Here is an 18,917-nt window from a genome sequence, read left to right as displayed (position 1 = left end):
TTAGAGTGTCAAGGAATCATTTTTAGTGTAGGAAGTTTCTGTTACTAGTTTAATCTAAACAGAAACATTGGAAATCTATTAATTTGATGGTAAATTAAATGACAATACTTAAATTCCCAAATAATACATGAAAATACTGCTGCTAACACAAAAGCTGAATGGTTGAAATGGACAACTTTTTAACTGAATGTAAATACAAAGAAAAATAAAGAAAACAAAACTTCAGTATGTAGAAGTAGAATTTTGTGTTATTTATTAAAACATAATTGTTTTAAGGATCACAGTTAAGAGTCAAACTGTATTGAATAAGAGAGAAATAGCTTGTCTCTGGGCAGTTAGAAATTAGGAACATAGTAAACCAACACAAAAGCCTGCTTAGACCATTTTACCTTGGGCCGCCTCTGCTCCAGCTCCACTGGGTTTTGTACTACTAAGTGGGATGTTTTTATTCCTATTTGTAATGTAGCTTCTTCCTGATGGGCCTTTGCTTGCCTGACAAAAATCTGTCCATACATACCAAGTTACACACAGCTGTATGCTACCCACACAATGGATGCAACCAGCACCTAACAGGGGAAGAGCAGTAGAGTATGGCCAGCAAGTACCGAAGTAAGAAATGATTTTCCTACATTGCTAGAGAAGTTCAGTACTGTTTTTGTGACTGGCAAAAATTTGCCATATATGTGGCTTGAGCACCTCCCCTATGAAGAAAGGCTGAGGGAGCTGGGGCTGTTCAGCCTGGGGAAGAGAAGGCTCCGGGGAGACCTTACAGCAGCTTTCCAGTACCTAAAGAGGGCCTACAGGAAAGTTGGGAATGGACTCTTCATCAAAAAGTGCAGTGATAATGGTTTTAAACTAAAGAGGGTAGATTTAGATTAGACATTAGAAAGAAGTTCTTTACTCAGAGTGTGGTGTGGTCCTGACACACATTGCCCAGAGAAGCTGTGGATGCCCCATCCCTGGAGGTGTTCAAGGCCAGGGTGGATGGGGCTTTGAGCAACCTGGTCTGGTGGGAGGTGTCCCTGCCCATGGCAAGGGGGTTGGAATTGTGTGATCTTTAAGATCCTTTCCAAACCAAACTATTCTGTGTTTCTGTGTCAATATATCAAGAATTTACTGCCTCAAATGCATGAGTCATTTCATATCCTTATCAAAGAAAAAAACACACCACATTATCATTTTTTAGTCAAATATTTCTTTTCCATGATAAAACATGACATTCTTCTTGAATGTATAAAATGTATAAAGCTAATTTAGCCCAACAGCTCTTATCGTTACCCCAATTATAACAGCATGCCTTTAAAGTATAAAATATGTAGCTTCATTAAATTATATTAAAATGAGCCTGATGTGTATTAAAATATTTGTAGTCATATTTTCCATTTCTCTTTTTGCATTTAATCTCTCTATAATTTGCTGGTAATGGTTGTTTGAGTATTCAACACTGGAATTCAAAAGATTAAGGTTATTAAGAGCTGTAATGAGTGAAAACATTTCTATTTCAAGCTTCTGAAATACACAGTTTTAAAGTTGATAAATTTAAGATTACAACTAAGTGATTTAGCTTTAATAAGTGCCAAACTTTTAAGGAAAAATAACACAAAACAAAGCGGAGTGGGTTTGCATACACATTATTTCTGGTGTAATATACACTGAAATTTTCCTATGCTTTCTGGTTTTTGAAGAACTGCACTGAATGATGCAGAAAACAGCATACTGATCTCAGAATTTCAATACAGCAAGAGCACAGACAAGAATATGAATCCACACTCAGTGGCTTGCACTTCAGTTGAATGTACTGCAGTGATGTCTACTTAGTCTTGGACAGCCAACTTTGAAAGGATATTTCTGTGAGGTGGATTAGTAAATAAAAAGTGAAATATCTGTGAGAAAATGCAGGTAATAAACATTTTAATTCCTTTAAAATCTTTAGGATTACGCACATGCCCACATGTACCCATGCACACAATGTATTGAAGTAAAAAGTTTACACCATGTCATATCAGAAATTTGAGTGTGTAATATGTAAGAAAAATGTATAAGATAACTGTTGTTAGAAATCTGAAAACTCTATTCATTGTCATTCTTATGCATATCTAAAGAGCAATCTACCCAAGTTTACAAAACATTTCTTATGATGGTTGTGATTTGTGCAGTTATGGAATCAGGAACTCACAATATGTACATCAAGCTTAAATGGCTTGTGTATGGTACAAGTATAAAGCAGTAGGCATGGTATGACAAATACACTGAAGTCCTGACATTGCAAAATCTTGATCAAAATAAACAAACAAAAAATGACCCAGAAATCATCTCTACGATAAGAGAAAAGACGTTTCACTTTTTGTGAAAGAGAAGAGGTTTCACCATCCCTGCTAGAATCTTGGGTAGCTGGGCAGCAATCACCTCTGACATCATCTCAGGGAATTCAACACTCAGTGCACGGGACTGGAGAAATGTGTTCAGACAGAAGAGATGGAGCTGTTTCACTAGCTGGATGTAATAAAACACAAACATGATAAATAAGGCTAACAGTAATGCAGCCAGATAAACATGCTGTCAATCACTTAGCTCATACATCTATCTGCTGACATCACCATATACCATCCTCTGTCAATCCTTGAATCAGTAATGAAGATAATTTGTCATTCCCTATTAAAATATCATCCCAAGGTAAAAATCATAAATATAGCTAAATGGCATGTCCTATAAAAAGAGTGACTCACTGGCTTTAGAAGGTGGAATCATCCTCACTCATGACATGCAGCATGATCAATGGCAGGTACTAAAAAGCATTCAGTCTTTCATTTTATCCTCACTTTCAACATATGTCTCAATACCTTGCTTACTATATGCTATTCAAACATTGCTCTGAAGACAGCATTTACCACTTCCTTGTGAGGTTTTCCATGTCTCTGACTATGCTCATACCTAAGTGTGCTAACATTAGACTTAACAGGCCCCTCTCCCTTGAAAGCAACTGTTAAATATATGTACTTTTTCACCCCTTCTATCTTCTCTGGGAAGTTCCAATTTCATAGCAGTTTTTCTTTAAGACCTGTGACATTTATGTTGTCAAATATCCTACTATTTCCGTTATCCTAGGCTTTAACAACATGCAGCCTCTCCAGTGAGATGGCCTATCTTGTATCTCCCGTCTCTTTGTCTTTTTTGGAAGAGGGACTTGCACTAAGATACTCTAGGGAGCAAACACTAGCCCAGCCAACTAACTGCTGGATATTTTGCAGTAAGTCTCACTTGCTTCCATTGAGGATACTTTACTTTGTTTAAGTATTTGAAATTAAGAGATTGACTCTACAGCCTAGTACTCAAAGAGTTTTTCTCTAGATGCTGAAATTCAAGACTGAGAATTCTTACTCAGAGTAAGGTAGGCCTTTTATCCCAAACAAGACAGATCCATTTGTTAGATGACAGATTCCTTGAGCACCTGGCTAGCACAAGTAGCATACTGTACAGGAGTTGTTTTTGAAAGTAAAAGCTGGCTGACTAAACTCCAGGGAAGGGTTTAGCAAAGATAGTCCCAAATGACAACTGGAGTCTGAATAAAGGTAAAACTTAAAGTTAGGCTTCATATCCTCCCTTCAGAATATTCTATTGTCTAATTTGCCATGTAAGGATGCTTTTCCAAGTTGTCTCATTCACCTTGATCTGGTATCTGAGAAAATATACTAGTTTAACAGTGAATGTGATTTCTATGGATAGTAAAAGTTCATGGACAAGTTTGAGAAGTGGATCAAAGGATTCTAGACTACCTGGTTAACCACATTGTTATCAATATTGTTACCTCTCTTGACTTCTCTAAATGGGATCTTCACTTTTGTTTCCCCCCATCAGAAGGAGGAATTAGTGACAATGGACGCTTTTGGATGAAAAAATGAATTTATTTACAAAAAAGTAAAATAAAACACATATTTGCTAAGCGCAGAAGAAACAAACAAGCAAAGACCTCATCCTTCCCTAAACTCCTTGTGAGTTCCTCACAGCTAGCGCTGAACTCAAAAGCACTTTTCCTAAAGTATTTTAGCGCCACTCACACAGTCCTTGCTAAGACTGTGGGACTATGGCCATGTACCTCTGTTTCTTGCCTCTCTTGCAGAGATACACAAAACATTAAAAAACAATATTCAAATGGGTAAAGGTTTATAGAGAGTGTCATTCCCCAGTTTTAATGGATGTTGAGCCCATAAGATACATGCTAGATTCTCAAGGATGTGGAAAGGATTCAGATGCATCTTTTAAAACACTTGTGGATCTCTATGATACCACTATTAGAGCTCTCCAAGATAAGTCAATTCCAGCATATAGATAGATAATAAAATACAACATAAAATACACATGTAAAAGTAGCTGAATCAAGGTTACAAAATCAATCTTGGCTGTCTTTCACTAATTCTTATTAGTCTGACTTTGAAATTTGAATTGCCTATTCTTTGCATTTTGTAAATCTTTTCATGAAAACTTACACACAAACAGACCCCTATCAATGATCTTAAGTGTACTAGTTACAGAAATAATGTAGCAAAGTGGTAGCATTCAAAAGCCTTTTTCTCAAACACTTGAACCTTGTATATAATACAATATACGTACAACACATATTGATTATTAAATATATAATTAACTATTCACACATTAAAGGAAAACTATACTTTCAACATTTTCAGTTTGGAATTCTTAACTAGCTACTTTCCATAAAATTAGTTTTAAGAAATTCTAGTTCCTTCTGACCTAAAAAGCAAAACAAATTAATAAGTAAACTTACATCATGCATGGAATCCATCAGTTTTGTAAGTTGATAGAAACGTTGGGAGTTGGCCACAACGCCTTTCTGGCGCAAACCAATTGCCTTCACCAGTTCTCTAATGTAACTCGTTCTCATCTCATCAAATTGGCTTTGACTTCTTAGACCTTCCAAAGGAACTAGAAAGAAAGCAACACTTGTGTTGCAATTTATTCTGAAGGCAACGAGAGAGATTTAAAGTACAGGAACAGTTTATGGTGCATTTCACACTGTGCAGTGTAATTTGTTATTATATGCCAGATACTTCTTCCTGTTATTCAGCTACTCCAGAAACAGTAATACAATTAGTTAAAATGATGTATCAGCAACAATTACTCAACTGTGCCAACTTCTGACGTCTAGAAGTAGCCTTAAACTTCAGCTATACCTATGTGCTGAAAAGAAGATGGCTAAAAGAACCACTCCTGCTCTTAAGGAAATATATCATGGGCTGGCTCATCTCATACTGCTGATAGTCAGCCCTCTTTACAGCATATTTATCTTAGATCTATCTGGAGTGCCTCAAAATGGAGTCAAGGAATGAACTAACAACTCTAAAGTAATGTAGACAGTAAAGCATCCAAGGCTCAGATTTCCTGTTTGGGCCTCTTTCACTTAACCAAATAGATGTACACTCAGAGTCTTAAATGTGAATATTTTTTAAGAGAAATTAGCAGAGAGGAGCAACTCTTCTCTTAATGGTCTGTTGTTAGGATCAAAATGAAGACATGGAGAGAACACCAAGAAATTAAGCCGTTAGTGTCTCTTAGTGGTAAGACCAATTACAACCATTTATTGTAAGCTTTGGCGGCACTGTAAAGAAACAGGCATAAGTTCTAGACACTAGACATTCTTCACATGGTAGAGTGTAGTTTTTAAGTCATAATTTTTGAAGGCAACTATGAAATGAAAACTTGAAAAATGAAACTTTAAAAAATATTCCCATCTGGCAATCAAATCTAAATCCTTGCTTCACGAAAGTAATCACATATTAAGGTATGCTCTGGCTTCAAATACATGTTTTTTTGAAAGAACTGTTAAATTCCTTCCCCCTTCATTTTTATTTTTCAAATAACTTTTCACACTGTAATGTCACATTTAACATTTCATATTCTGACAGCAAGTATATAGGGAAGGACATTTCAGAATATAGGCATCTCCATCTGAGCTGGTTACCACACCTCCCTGTATTTTTAGTGGGGAAAGTCAGGTCAGTACAGGGCATAAGATACACTCAGTGTTTTAGAATTAGCTTTAGAAAGACATGAATTTTGCTGTAGAGATGTTTATTTCTCTCCATGGACTCTAAAAGAATCTCATGGGCACTAGCTCACATAATTAAATAAATCACATGGTAGGCATCTAGTATACCTTCAATCTGGTCATGGTGAGTATCAGGCCATGACTTGATTTCATTTGAATCTCTTAAAAATAAATAAATTGAAATTTGTTTCATAATGACATTGAACTATTTAACACTGTAACATCTAACTTTCAGGTGATTTGTTGAATTCTGAAATTGAAGAAAATAACTGCGCATGCTGACTCTGTTACAATGCACAGTGCTGTTAGATATCTAAGAGTGAAATTCTAAAAACAGAAGCTACCCAAAAAGGAGACGGCTGCACAGGGGTTGGACTTATGCCCATTAACTGAAAGGGAATTAGGTAGTAAGGCCTGCACTGAGAGTAGCACAGCTCTCCCTTCAGAAGCCATAAACTGTTCTGAAATCAATTGTCTAAGTCGTGTCTTGTTCCTCAGGAGAGGTAAGGGGGGAAGAGAGACATTTCAGACAAACATTAAAATTAAGAGTTGCCCTCACATCGAGCCCAGGGAGAGCTGACAAAGCAAAGTTCAAATCTCTACTTTACTCTGATTTAAGCAGAGGCCTCCTATTTTGTGGGAGAGTGCCCAAGAGTGGAAATGGTGCACTTTGCCACAAATGGCTTTTGTCAGCATCTCCTCAGACAACTGAATGTCTGGGGGAAGGAGGGAGACAGACACATATACAAAGAATTGCAAGTTTACTATGAAGACAATTGTCTAAGCACTGAGTTGGGCTATGGAAATAACATTCTACCTCCAAACTAAATCTGAATTTAAATAAAAACAGACAATAGAAATTTTGATTGCTTCCACAAAAACTAAACTCATAACAACATTATCGAATAATAGTCCAGCTTTTAGGGATGTCGTGCGTCATGTTAGATTTCTTTTGGCAGCTGATGAAGATGAAATGCTGGACTAGGTATTGAGGGTCTGAATAGAAGGGAGAAGTTCTGTTTTATGGAGAATACAACATGCTTAGAACTAATACTAAGTGGGGAGCAGTTATGTCATGGAAAAAGATCGCCTTAATTTTTAAAGCCTGGATGGTTCTGGGGATGTCTAACAGCAGAACTACAGAAAGACATTCTGAAGAAATTTAGGAACCTCCTAGACTAGATGCACAATTTCAGTTTAAGTACAGGTAGCTCAAATGATCCTTTCCCCTGAATATACGTCAAGAACACCAATGTTTTTATTCAGTGGCAATAACCCAGCCAAAATCTTATGCAACAAGGTAATTCCTCTAAATCAAAAAATCTGAAAAACATTGGAGTTAGAACTGCCCTTGCTATAAGATTATTTCTCTCTTTTCTTGAATAGCTCTACTTTCATAAATCTTGTTCTTTCTGAACTATTCAGAGTACTACTTCTTAGATACCTTTTTAGAATTCTGGGGCATTGTAACAGCACAGCATATAAAATGTGTAAATATGTAAAGCATATAGTAAATAAGGAATTGTAAAACTAAAACAATTACAGAAAATTAAAAAGTTGGTCCACTTTTTGCAGTGACTACTTCTACTTTCAAGACAGCTTTAAAGCTGTCACAAGTGCAGTGAAAAGGAAAAAAAAAGTCTAAGCCACAGCAAACTCAAAGGAAAAAAAGTAAAGTTGAAAATAATGTTAAAACTTAAGTTGGGGTTTCCATTCAGAATTAGAAATGTATTGAGATTGACATTTAGTTATGTTTAATACAAATTACTGTTTCTTTAAAATGATATAAAAAGTAAAACTAGTTCATCTAATAATAAATTAAATAGAAGACAGAATGAGAGACTAGAAATTCAGACTTGATTTACTGTTAGTATATGAAGGTTTGAAATGGCCATACTTTCACATTTGAAGAGGATTAAGGTGAATAGCATGACTGAAATAAAAACACTCTTAAAAAAAACACTTTAAAGCAACAATCAGGTTATATGTTTTTTTGAACACAGTTTTGTGGAGAGTATTGTATTTATACAGTACCAAACGTTTACTAAATGTCTCAGCAACAACGGTTAGGTGTGTTCCTTTTCCCAAAGATCTGACAAATTGTTTTTTCCTATAAGACAATAAGTGTAGGAGAGAACAAAAAGCAAAACTCATCAGCACAGGTAAAAATACTTTCATATTTTTTAAATTAATTTCTTGCATATATATAAACACATGACCTTAAAAATGAGGTTCTGAGGGGAATGGAGTTGATAAAGAATAGTAGGTTGATGAATACTGTTAAACTGATGCGCTCTTAATTGAGAGGGAGTTGACAACTGCAGTATTTTTTAAAATTTCATTTGAACTTTGTCGTATGGAAGTGGAGAGCTGGAATGTCATAAATGTACCTACGTTTCACTGAAATTTAAGACTTCCCTCTAAAATTCACATAGACAAGAGAGTTCTATAAGTGATGGAAAGGTGGAAAATACTTAACAGAAATACATTCAAAACCTTGATGCAATTCCATGAAAGTAACTGGAGTTATCAGAGATGAACTAATCACAGAGATTTTTGTCCACATTATTTTTATTGCTTTAGCAGAGTGTATACTATTTTGTTACTATTTTAGTAATTTTTATATTCATATGAGCTAACTCTAATCTTTACTCTTTGTGCTCTGCTGATGGCAGGCTTTTTAAGCATGAACTTACGCAAATAACAGCCAAGTAAAGTTTAAAAGTGAACACATTTTAGTTCCTTATCTTTTGCTGAGCCTTTGTATAGCCAAAAAGCAGGTTATGAAGGACTCACACATCTCTTCTCCCACTCAGTAAGTATGCAGAGAACTAAACTTCAACGTTTGGTTCCCCTTCTAGTTCTAGGAGGTGTTTAGTGCTTAGTTACTAATAGCAGTTGCACAATTTAAAAACTTTCTTCTTGGGGACTGTTTAGGGCATCAGCAGATGTACTGATGTTTGTGTTTTAGAAAAGGCTTCAGAAGATAATTTTATCAACTACCACATTTTCCAATTAAAGTTTAATGTAAGCTGTATATGGTATTCTTACAAAGATGTATATGACTGAAGTGATCATAGAATCATAGAATCATTAAGGTTGGAAAAGACCTTCAAGATCATCAGGTCCAACCATCCCCCTACTACAAATGTCACCCACTAAACCATGTCCCTAAGCGCCAGGTCCTAACTTTTCTTGATCAGACTTTGTTCTCAAGCAAACAACTAAAAAAAAAATCTATTTGTTTATAGCTGTGCTAAATCTCTATAAGAAAAAAAAAAAAAAGTGGTAGCATTGTTTGCCATGTACACTTGTCCACTTTCTTAATTCTTTTGAGTAAGCACACTTTAACTTCTTGGCCAGAATAAAGCCCTAAGTCAACAAACCTGAAAAATAATTAAATATATATTTTTTTATATTTCTAACATATAGGGGCATAAGGCTTATAGGGGTAGTTTTATCTGTGTAGAGTCATTTAAAGTGAACAGCTTTCTGGCAGAAAGTCTGTACACTTGCTTTGAAAATATATAATACAGAATACCAATATTTGAAAAGGAATCTAATATTTCCCCAGTGCCTTTATACAGTATAAAACCAATGATGAAACACAGATTATTTGTTCCTTATAAACATTACAAGCATACTTTTAAGTTTTGGAATACTAACATTTTCCTCCTAAAGAAGTTTTCAGTTTGTTTAGCCAGATATCTTAGCAATTGTCAAGTTAAACAATGTTGTTCAAAACTAAGATTTTACTAGTGATATGTTACAAAGAAATAAAAGAACTTACTTGTATTGAGAAGTAACAGAGCTTTCATACATAGGAACTCTTCTTGGCTAACTTGAAGTCTGACAAATTCCTGTGGGAGTTGCCACATGGATAGACACAGTGAATAGAACGATGATTCTTTCATCCTCTGTCTTACACCCAGAAAAGGAAAAACAAAGCAAAACAAAAACAAAAACAAAAACATGAAAATAAAGAAAAGAAGCAGCTCAGCTACTAGTTGTTTGAAGTGTCTTGTTAGCAGCTTAATTATCACATTATTAAAATTAAGAGAAATGTAAACAATTTTCTATTTTTCTTATACCTTTACTAGTTTTTTAATCATAAGGAATATGCTGCCATTTTGCAGGTTTATACTCCTGCAGTGGTAAATAGTCCATTTCACAAGAAAATATATAAATTTTTTAGTCTTTTGCAGCACTTCAATCTTACTTTTCTCTTTGAGATTTTGGTGCACTGATCATATTTTATTGCATATATTTATTGAGAAGGCATTTTATAACTGAAATGACTGCAACAATTGAATTTTGAAATTTGTAAACTAAATTAAACTGAATTCATTGATATTTTCCATGAATAAAAGACTTTTCTCAAAGCAATGAGTTGTTTTTTGTTGGTGGTGGTGTTGTTTTTTCTTATGTAATTTAAAGTGTAATTGCTACATTGTAATTTTTTTTTCCAGCTTTGTTCCATGTCTGAAATTATGCACCAAGTCTCCAATGACTTAAATATGAAATTTTGATCTGTTAGTTCCCACAGGATTGGTTATTTCCATATTCAGTTTAAATCTCCCTTTCTATTCCTATCTGATATTCTTCTCTACTCATAAGCAGTATTTTAGATGAGTGATAGCGGATTTAGATGAGTGATAGCAGATTTAGATGAGTGATAGCAGATTTCGAGGTACACTAAATGCTGTTCATAGCCATATTTTCAGGCACTGCAAAATATAAGTAACAGCCTTGTAGTGTTTTAATGTTAAGTCATGAAATCATTGTCAACCTAGCACTCCTGGCCTTCTTGGTCTGAAATTGATGCTACTGAGCAAGTCGTTCTCACAGAGAATAACTCTGGATAAATTCACTAAATGACAGATTGGCTGCGAAACAATCTTTGTAATGTGGTTTCGTGGTCATTTTCAAGTAACTTAAGTGTGTGTTGCCACTATAGAGGGAATTTTTGTTCTCTCTTCCCACTTCTGGGTGTGCACTCCTGCTCTCCTGGCATTACTGCCTGCCTGCCCATGTGGTGACTCAGATCGGGGATGAGCTCAATTGGCAAATTAATTTTTTTTTCTATGGCATTTCTGGAACATACAATTTCTTTATCTGTTTTACAGTGCAGCCAGATAGCATTTGAAACAGCTTAAGTGATATTATGGGCATGCATGACCAGGGCAAGGAGGCAGACAGCATTGACATTTCTGGTGGTGTTGAGCAGTTACTTTTGTTTAAAGTGATCATGGAAGTACAGCCTTAGATACCACTGTAGACAAGGAAGAGGCTTACATTTTACTGACTTAAATCTGAGTGTTTTTTTTCCCAATAAACAGTGGTATCTCTGGTTTAGTGTACTAGTTACTCTTCCTGACCAGCTCTTTGTTTATAACTTTTCTAACATGACACTGATGAGATATTCTACAACCAAGAAAAGTGTATGTCGGTGAAGTGAAGTTCACCTCTTTCTCTAGGTAAATGGTATTCAGCTGCAAATGAGAAGCTGTCTATGAGGAATTATAACCAGGGTTCATAAATCTCAATCCTCTTCTAGAATAAAGAACTTAATGTTTTCTTCATAAGGTGGCAGCAGTGGTACACACACTGTGTAATGCCCCAGAACGTGCCATTAGTTCCTAAAGCCATCTCATATTGGATTTCTGAGTACATGATATATATCAGAGTAGGCTAGGACAGAATAGTCCAAAGTTCTCTCAGTCTCATCCCTTCAAAGTGTTTCAATTTGTACTGCACAATTAATATACATGGGAGATGAAAGAATTCATTACTCTATAATCTCACAGTGATATACAATCATCTGGAAGAGAAAAGATCGGGAACTATACAGCCTGCTCCACTGAACATTTTGTATAAATAACACCACTCGCAAAAATCTGGATGTCTATCAATTTCAAATTTGGGTACCTAGATCTTCTGAAAGTCCACCTCTTAATCTTTAAACAGATATGACTTATGAGAAAATTTGATTAACTTTTACTTCACTTCACATTAGATTTTTGGGATCTTAAATAAAAATAAGAAAAATATATTAGGGAAAAAACACATAGGAAGACAACATTGTTTAACTTTTCATGGAAAATTCCTATGTATAATAACCAACGTATCTAAAATTAAAGCTTTGATAATAATAAGATGCAAAGCTGAAAAGCTGAAAAAGATTGAAATGAAGATTATCTGAATTCATCAGCATAGTTAAGGAAAATCCAAACCAAAATCCCACTCCAAAATCAAAACGAAAGTACAGTCTCCTATATTTTATCTTTGATCTCACTTTTTCTTGATAGATTATTACAATTTCATACCAAGAAATGTACTTCTGAAATTCAGTTTTATCAGAAAGTGTCAACACTACTTTAGGCTATATACAAACTTTTTGCAAAAACCACCCAAACAACAATGACCAAAGGAAATCCCACTTAGTTCCATTTATTGAACATGAACTCTTGTCTTATTCAAATGAATTCACGTAAATCTTCTGACAGTATCACTCTTTCTTTAAAAAAAAAAGGACAAAATCTCTTATATAATTATGGTATTATTTGAACTCTTTTTTTTTTTTTTTTCGGCCACATCAATAAAATATTTGGGATTCCCAAACAATCCTTCCCAAAGTTACTGAATTTTGATGTGATCAGAGGACTTCCCTCTGCTGTTAATTTTGAAACAGAACAAATAATGAATGAAATCTTGGCCTCAATGAGCTCCCATTCTCATTAACACAAAGAAATCAAAACGTCATTCATTGTGCAACAGCAGAGTCTACTTACTCATTTAGAATCAGATCTGGTGCAAAATATAACATCTGACCACTGACATGTTTGTATGATCTCCATCCCATTGCAAAAACCATTAGACTCATCCAGGAATACTGGATGAGAGTTATCTGATCATCAATATGTAAATTCCGAAATCCTGGAAATTAAATTAAAAGATAACATACTTAATAATTTTCATTTAGACAACAGCTGAGTAGGTGTTCTGAAGATTATAGCTCTGGACATAAGCTATAAAACCAGGAACAGTTAGAAAGACAAGTGCTTTTGAGGAAGTAGCTGTCAGAAATTTGTATAATCACAGGCCACCTCATTTTGATAGTTAACCTATTTTATTTTTATTCAGCGCCAGTATTTTGAAATGATCAAAACAAAACTAACTTTAGAAGTCAGCGGTGACTATTTTAGGAAGGAGGAATGCATCTCCATTTTATTTGGTAAAAATAAGACAGTTTATAACATGATCACTGTAATCAACTCTTATTTAATATAGCTTAGACTTAAGTGTTCTTAACAAAAGATACAGTTGTAATACAATAAACATCCACCTATTTATATATTTCTTGCATTTAAATCCAGAGAATAATCTTCAGTTGTACATTTGACAACAATAACTTTTGGTCTTTGATAACTTTAAGGATTGCTATAAGGTATCAGAGACAATCTAACAGCTACCTGCCACCAAAAGCAGTGGTCCTGTTCTTCATTACCTGGTCCTGTTAACCTCCTTCAAGCCAGCCCTGACATTCGTGCTATGCCTCAGTGAACTGTTTCAGCTCATAAAGCCATCAGAAAATCAGATGGTAAAACAAAAAAAGAAAAGGTTGTTTTCTTCTCACTTAATGAGATGAATCAGTTCAACTAAGAGGTCTGACAAGCCCAAGCTGCAATGGGGAGGAGCAGCAAGTGGTATCACACTTTCCTACAGCAGTGAGGTGTCAGTTAAGCTCACGTGAAACCATATTTCCAGGCTTTCGGCTTAATATATTGTTTTATATATTCCAGGACCAGGCCCCTGTTGTAATCTTTGTTTCTTCCTAAAGTCAGTTGCTTCTTAATACTATTCTTCTCTGTTTCTTTTATAATGCACTTTAACAAGAATAAGAATAAAGAATATGCAGAACTAAATTAAGAAAAAAAAATACACCAGAAGAATGAATAGCAGAGGAGGAGGGGTTAGGATGGAAAAGCTGCTATAATGGTGAAGAATGGAAACATTCCAGGCTTTTTTTTTTTTTTTTTTTTGTGGAATAAGTCTAAATATGCTTTCCTTTATGAAGGACCTCCTATTAAAATGCATTTGATTAGTGCATGTATTATCTGACGAAGTGGAAACTTAATCCTTTAACTATTTCTGAAGAATTACATACCATGCAGACAATAAACAAGCAATGTTCTCTTTTGACTGCTCGTCCCATGACACGTTTGCTTAACTAGAATTCACAACATATAAGCGTTATTACCTGGTAGCAATTTTGACCACTTGACTACACAAAGAAGTTGCCTCTCACAAAGATGATTGAGACTGGTCAGCAAGGAACTTGGTGTTTCAGGTTTTGTATTGTCATAACCAGCATAGACAACTTCTGGCTCAATGCCTCGTAAAACACTTATCATTGGGGGAACAAACTGTATTTCTTGATTTGGAGAAAAGGTCAGCCTTTGGGTTAGAGATTGGCTTTCATCTTGAAGGGTTGCTGGCTGCTGGAGAGCGACATCTAATGTTCTCACAACCTTAACTTTGTTAAACTTTTTAAATTTTCGACCTGAAAAAAAGAAAATTGTTAATCTGTTAAAAAGAATTAACCAGAAACATCACTATTTTCCAGTCGTGCTAGATTACACCTTCCATCTATACTAGGAAACTAAAATTATTTTCTGTTTCCTATTTGTTAAGCATTTATATAATTAAGAAATAATCATGGAAAATTCTTAAGAGTTTCTTCCTCCATATCCTCCTCCCTGCTCTATGAGATGAATGTCAGCCACCCATTAAAATTATTGCATGAATTCTAGGTTACAGTAACCTCAGAAAGTTTTTTCTGGTTCAGTTCCCACTGTTCTGTCACAGGCTGACAGCTGAGCCAGCTGGCTCTACAATTCAGTTGCTATTCAGTGTTAATTAAGGATACTGTTTATTTTTTCTCCCTAATATTCAAGAAGAAAAATGCATGTAAGTAATTATTAGATATTGAAATTCCTTTCCTTCAGTTCCATAAAAGCATTTCAGTGTCATGGCTAAATTCTATCTCGATAATCTTTAATGTAATAATTTCCTCTTTTTAACAGGAATGAAAATAGAATTTGAAGGATGACTGAAAATCAACAGATACTGTAAAAACATGTTAACACTTATAAAACCCTTCACTTTCTAGAGTGCAATTCTCATTTCAATACTGCAGTGGTTTGAATAACACTAACAACAACAACAAAAGGCAAAACAAAACAAAAAACACCACCTTGAACTGCTTTCCCAAAATAAACTCAAAGACTACGTCTGGTATGTCTATGTAAACACACATAGCTCTAGGTAGCAACTCTTCAAATTTCTTTCATGGCAACATGCTCGCGGTGCACCATATGGACACAGAAGATCAAACCTGCACAGGCTCAAAGGCAACAATGTTCAGAAAGATATTACATGTTTCAAGGAAAAGTCACACTCATGTAGAAATCCCTGCATGGAACACATTCCCTTTAAATAGACCCTCAAAGGTGAAATCTGTTGTTAGATCATTAAATTCCTCAGTTCTGCCAAGCCATACTTTAACAACAGTAGAAAAAGAGATGCACCAAATTCACTGGCTGAAAATAAAATCCTTGACTATCAAATTGCTGAACCACTGAGAAACTGCCTTTTAAAATGGCAAAATGCAAGAAACACTCTAAAATTTACTTTTGGAGGTGAAAGGTAGTAGAAGTGTAACAGTGTGTACGTATTTGGTTGAATTAAAATTCCATTTATAATATGCATATCAAATTATCTTCTAAAACCAGTACTTTTATTTATAAGTGAAAGATTATACAAGGGAAATAGCGCATCCTAAAGAAATGAAACAGAGATATGAACCCATGCAACCCATGCACAAGAGAGGCTCTAGGACAGTGGAGTAAGGAAGCACACCTCAACTTCAGCACGTGATCTGAATCCTTTCTCAGCTGGTCACAGAAGGAATGTAGAAACACTAGCATAGTCAGACTTATCAATTACTTCCCTCCTTGGAAAGTTTCTGTCTCCTAAGCTACATACTAAAACAGAAAGCTTCAATAAAAGTAGCTTTACTTAGGAACATGTCTATTCCATTTTCTTCAGATGCTCCCATATCATACAAGATAATAAATTTTATGAAAATCCAGTGTCTCCATTTTGGAGTATCGAAGATGAACAATTAGAGAATTACACTGACCTTATCAAAACATTAATTAGTGCATTAATAGTATAACATCAAGCTAGATTAATTCATCAGCCACGGGAATATTCCTTTTATTTCTATATATTTTATATAGACCAAAGTCCATGACTTTAATTAACTACTCCTGATGCCTGCTGGTATAGCTGAAGACAGAATGAATCCTCTTGTTTTTGGACCAGACAGCAACCCAAAAAAAGCGTTTAGTGTTTTCCTATCACAAATATGCATACTTAATCATTTTTTTAAAAAAAAGGACAAAAAAGGACAAAAACTTCAATTTAAATTAAAAGAGTATTTAAAATCCAAAGAGAGTATACTAAACAAAATTTCAAGAAACATGATATTAATAGCATAAATAAGAAGGATAAGCTCTTCAGGAACAGTCATTATCCAATGAAGTCAAAAGTCATAGTCCCACTGACTTGACCGTGAGTTTAATTAGCTTTGTATCAAGTGCCCCAACAATCTTATGTTCATTTTATCACTTGAAGGAAGGATATAAATATTCCTGATCAGTGACTCCTTCCTAAAGAACCAAATGCCGACTTATACCTTATACCTTATATATCTGAAGCAAACCAAACCAAATCAAACCAACCAACCAACCAGACAAAAAAAAAAAAAAAAAAAAAAAAAAAAAAAAAAAAAGGCAGTATGATAATATCTCAAGAGACCTAGGACCAATTTCTACCATAACAAAGCTATATATAGAACTAAAAATGCTGGGAATTTCCCACTAAGTATTGTTTAGGCATGAGGGAAAACAGAGAAGGAACAATGCATTTGATAGTTCATAAATAATGATTTCAGGTATTTTCTGAAATAATGGTTTCAGATACTTTTACAGTTCAGAGAACAAAGAAAGAAAGAAACCAAACAGAGTACTTATCACATGGAAATGTTAGTAGTTAATAAGTACCCATGTTTCCAAGTGATTAAATGTATTGGAATTAATGTTGCACTGACTTGAAGAATTACTTATGTGTTTATTTCTAATTATGTTGCTTAACAGCCACCAGTAAAGCAACCTCACTTGTTACCTATCTACTGGAGAGGTGACTACTGATAACTCACAGCAAACTTTCCGTCTACCACAAGGAGACCATGTCAAATTAATGCAAACTCTTAAGGACATAGGGGAAGCAACAAATATTTGACTACAGTCTAGTTTTTCAACTGCAGCTTACAAAAACATTCATATAATTTCCTGATTTAAGATAAACAAATGCCTCTCATAAGTCTTATAATGTAAAAAGAATACTAATCCACTCTGGCAACTATTCATCTTAGTATAAAACCAATCTGCACATTTAGACAGAATACCTTTTCTTTGTAGCATTTTTATTATTTGTTTTAAGTAGGATAGCCAGCCACTGAAGCAGCTTCCTGCTGCTCACAGTTCCCTTACCCTTGATTGACTACAAATAGAAAGTGATATTGTATTTGTATACCACGTGTACCTACAAGACATAAATAACAAAATTAAAATCTATTTTATCTCAATAACAAGTATATTATGATTTTCTCCATAATACATAATTCTGTATTTTAGTGTTCTTTTAACTAGGTATACAGAATCAAACAGCAAATCAGACATGATTGATAGTGGAAATTTTATTTTAAAATGGCTCGATTTCTAGTAAAAGGCTAACATCTCACTATCTTTTCCCATACCCTCTAATCAGGTGGAAAACGTCAACAATTTATTATTCTTGACAGAACACTACGGCTCCAACTTTAAGGTCACTGTGCTCTTACGTTTTGTGTAGGAGAACAAGCTGTGTACACCTTAGGAGGGTGTATAGAAAATAGAGGAACAAAGCAGAAAAGCAGAAGTAATACATCTTGATTTTAATAAGCCTTTTGACACTACCTCATAAAATATTACCTGGAAAATTAATTAAGATTTGTCTACATCTAATCATTGCAATGTGGACTGAAAGCTGACTGAAACAATGAATAATGTGATAATTTAGCAGTACAGCAGAACAAGGAATCAGTGATAGTCAGCCTGGGAAAATCACAGATCCACTGATAGGAAATAAAATTCTGTGTGTGTTTATTCAAGGACCTGACACAACTTTCTACTATTCTATTAGGTAGAAGATTAGAAAGTGGATTGATTAACTTATTCAGTTATGAAACATAGAACTTAAAGACAATCAATATTCCCACAGAGAATATCATAGTTAACGTTCTGTAAAATCTCAGCTTTTCTCACCTTGATTAAGCTATGTTGAAGGTCTTTGTTTTTTAACTGAAGGCTAGCATTAGGAAACTAACTAGGAGTAAAAGAGAAGTTCATCTATGAAAGTTCCATCTGAAGGATAGAAATCACAAAATGCACAAAAATCCTAAAGTCTGTAAGCAGAGGAAAAGATTTGAAGTACTGAACAATTCTGAAAAATAGCTCAGGATATATCTAAGTATGCAATTTGTTCCATGAATTGGGAATTTGATATGGACATTTACCTTTTGAGGATAATTATCTAAGCACAGTAGTGCCCCATATATGAGTCATACTGTGTTGATCAGCACTGCAAGATGTATGTAGGTAATATTTCTCATTTGATGCAATTAAGGAAGTGTAAAAAATGGCAGAATAGAAAAAGTAAGAAGTATGACAGTAAAAGTAGAAAGAGCATT

The 18,917-nt window shown here is 34.6% G+C and overlaps 1 protein-coding gene across 1 annotated transcript in view; it reads right to left on the bottom strand.

Moving 5' to 3' along the window:
• Nucleotides 1–230: 230 nt before the first annotated feature.
• The window catches only part of PGR (progesterone receptor), a 40,961-nt gene continuing 22,274 nt past the window's right edge, over nt 231–18,917 (bottom strand). The window contains 5 exon segments of the mRNA XM_013178063.3: nt 231–2,493; nt 4,781–4,938; nt 9,852–9,982; nt 12,853–12,997; nt 14,322–14,624. Coding sequence (XP_013033517.3) covers nt 2,338–2,493; nt 4,781–4,938; nt 9,852–9,982; nt 12,853–12,997; nt 14,322–14,624 — 893 coding nt within the window. The 3' untranslated portion in view covers nt 231–2,337.

Source organism: Anser cygnoides, chromosome 1 (genome assembly GCF_040182565.1).
Source record: "Anser cygnoides isolate HZ-2024a breed goose chromosome 1, Taihu_goose_T2T_genome, whole genome shotgun sequence".
Lineage (NCBI taxonomy): Eukaryota > Metazoa > Chordata > Aves > Anseriformes > Anatidae > Anser > Anser cygnoides.
This window is presented reverse-complemented; position numbering and strand designations above follow the sequence as displayed.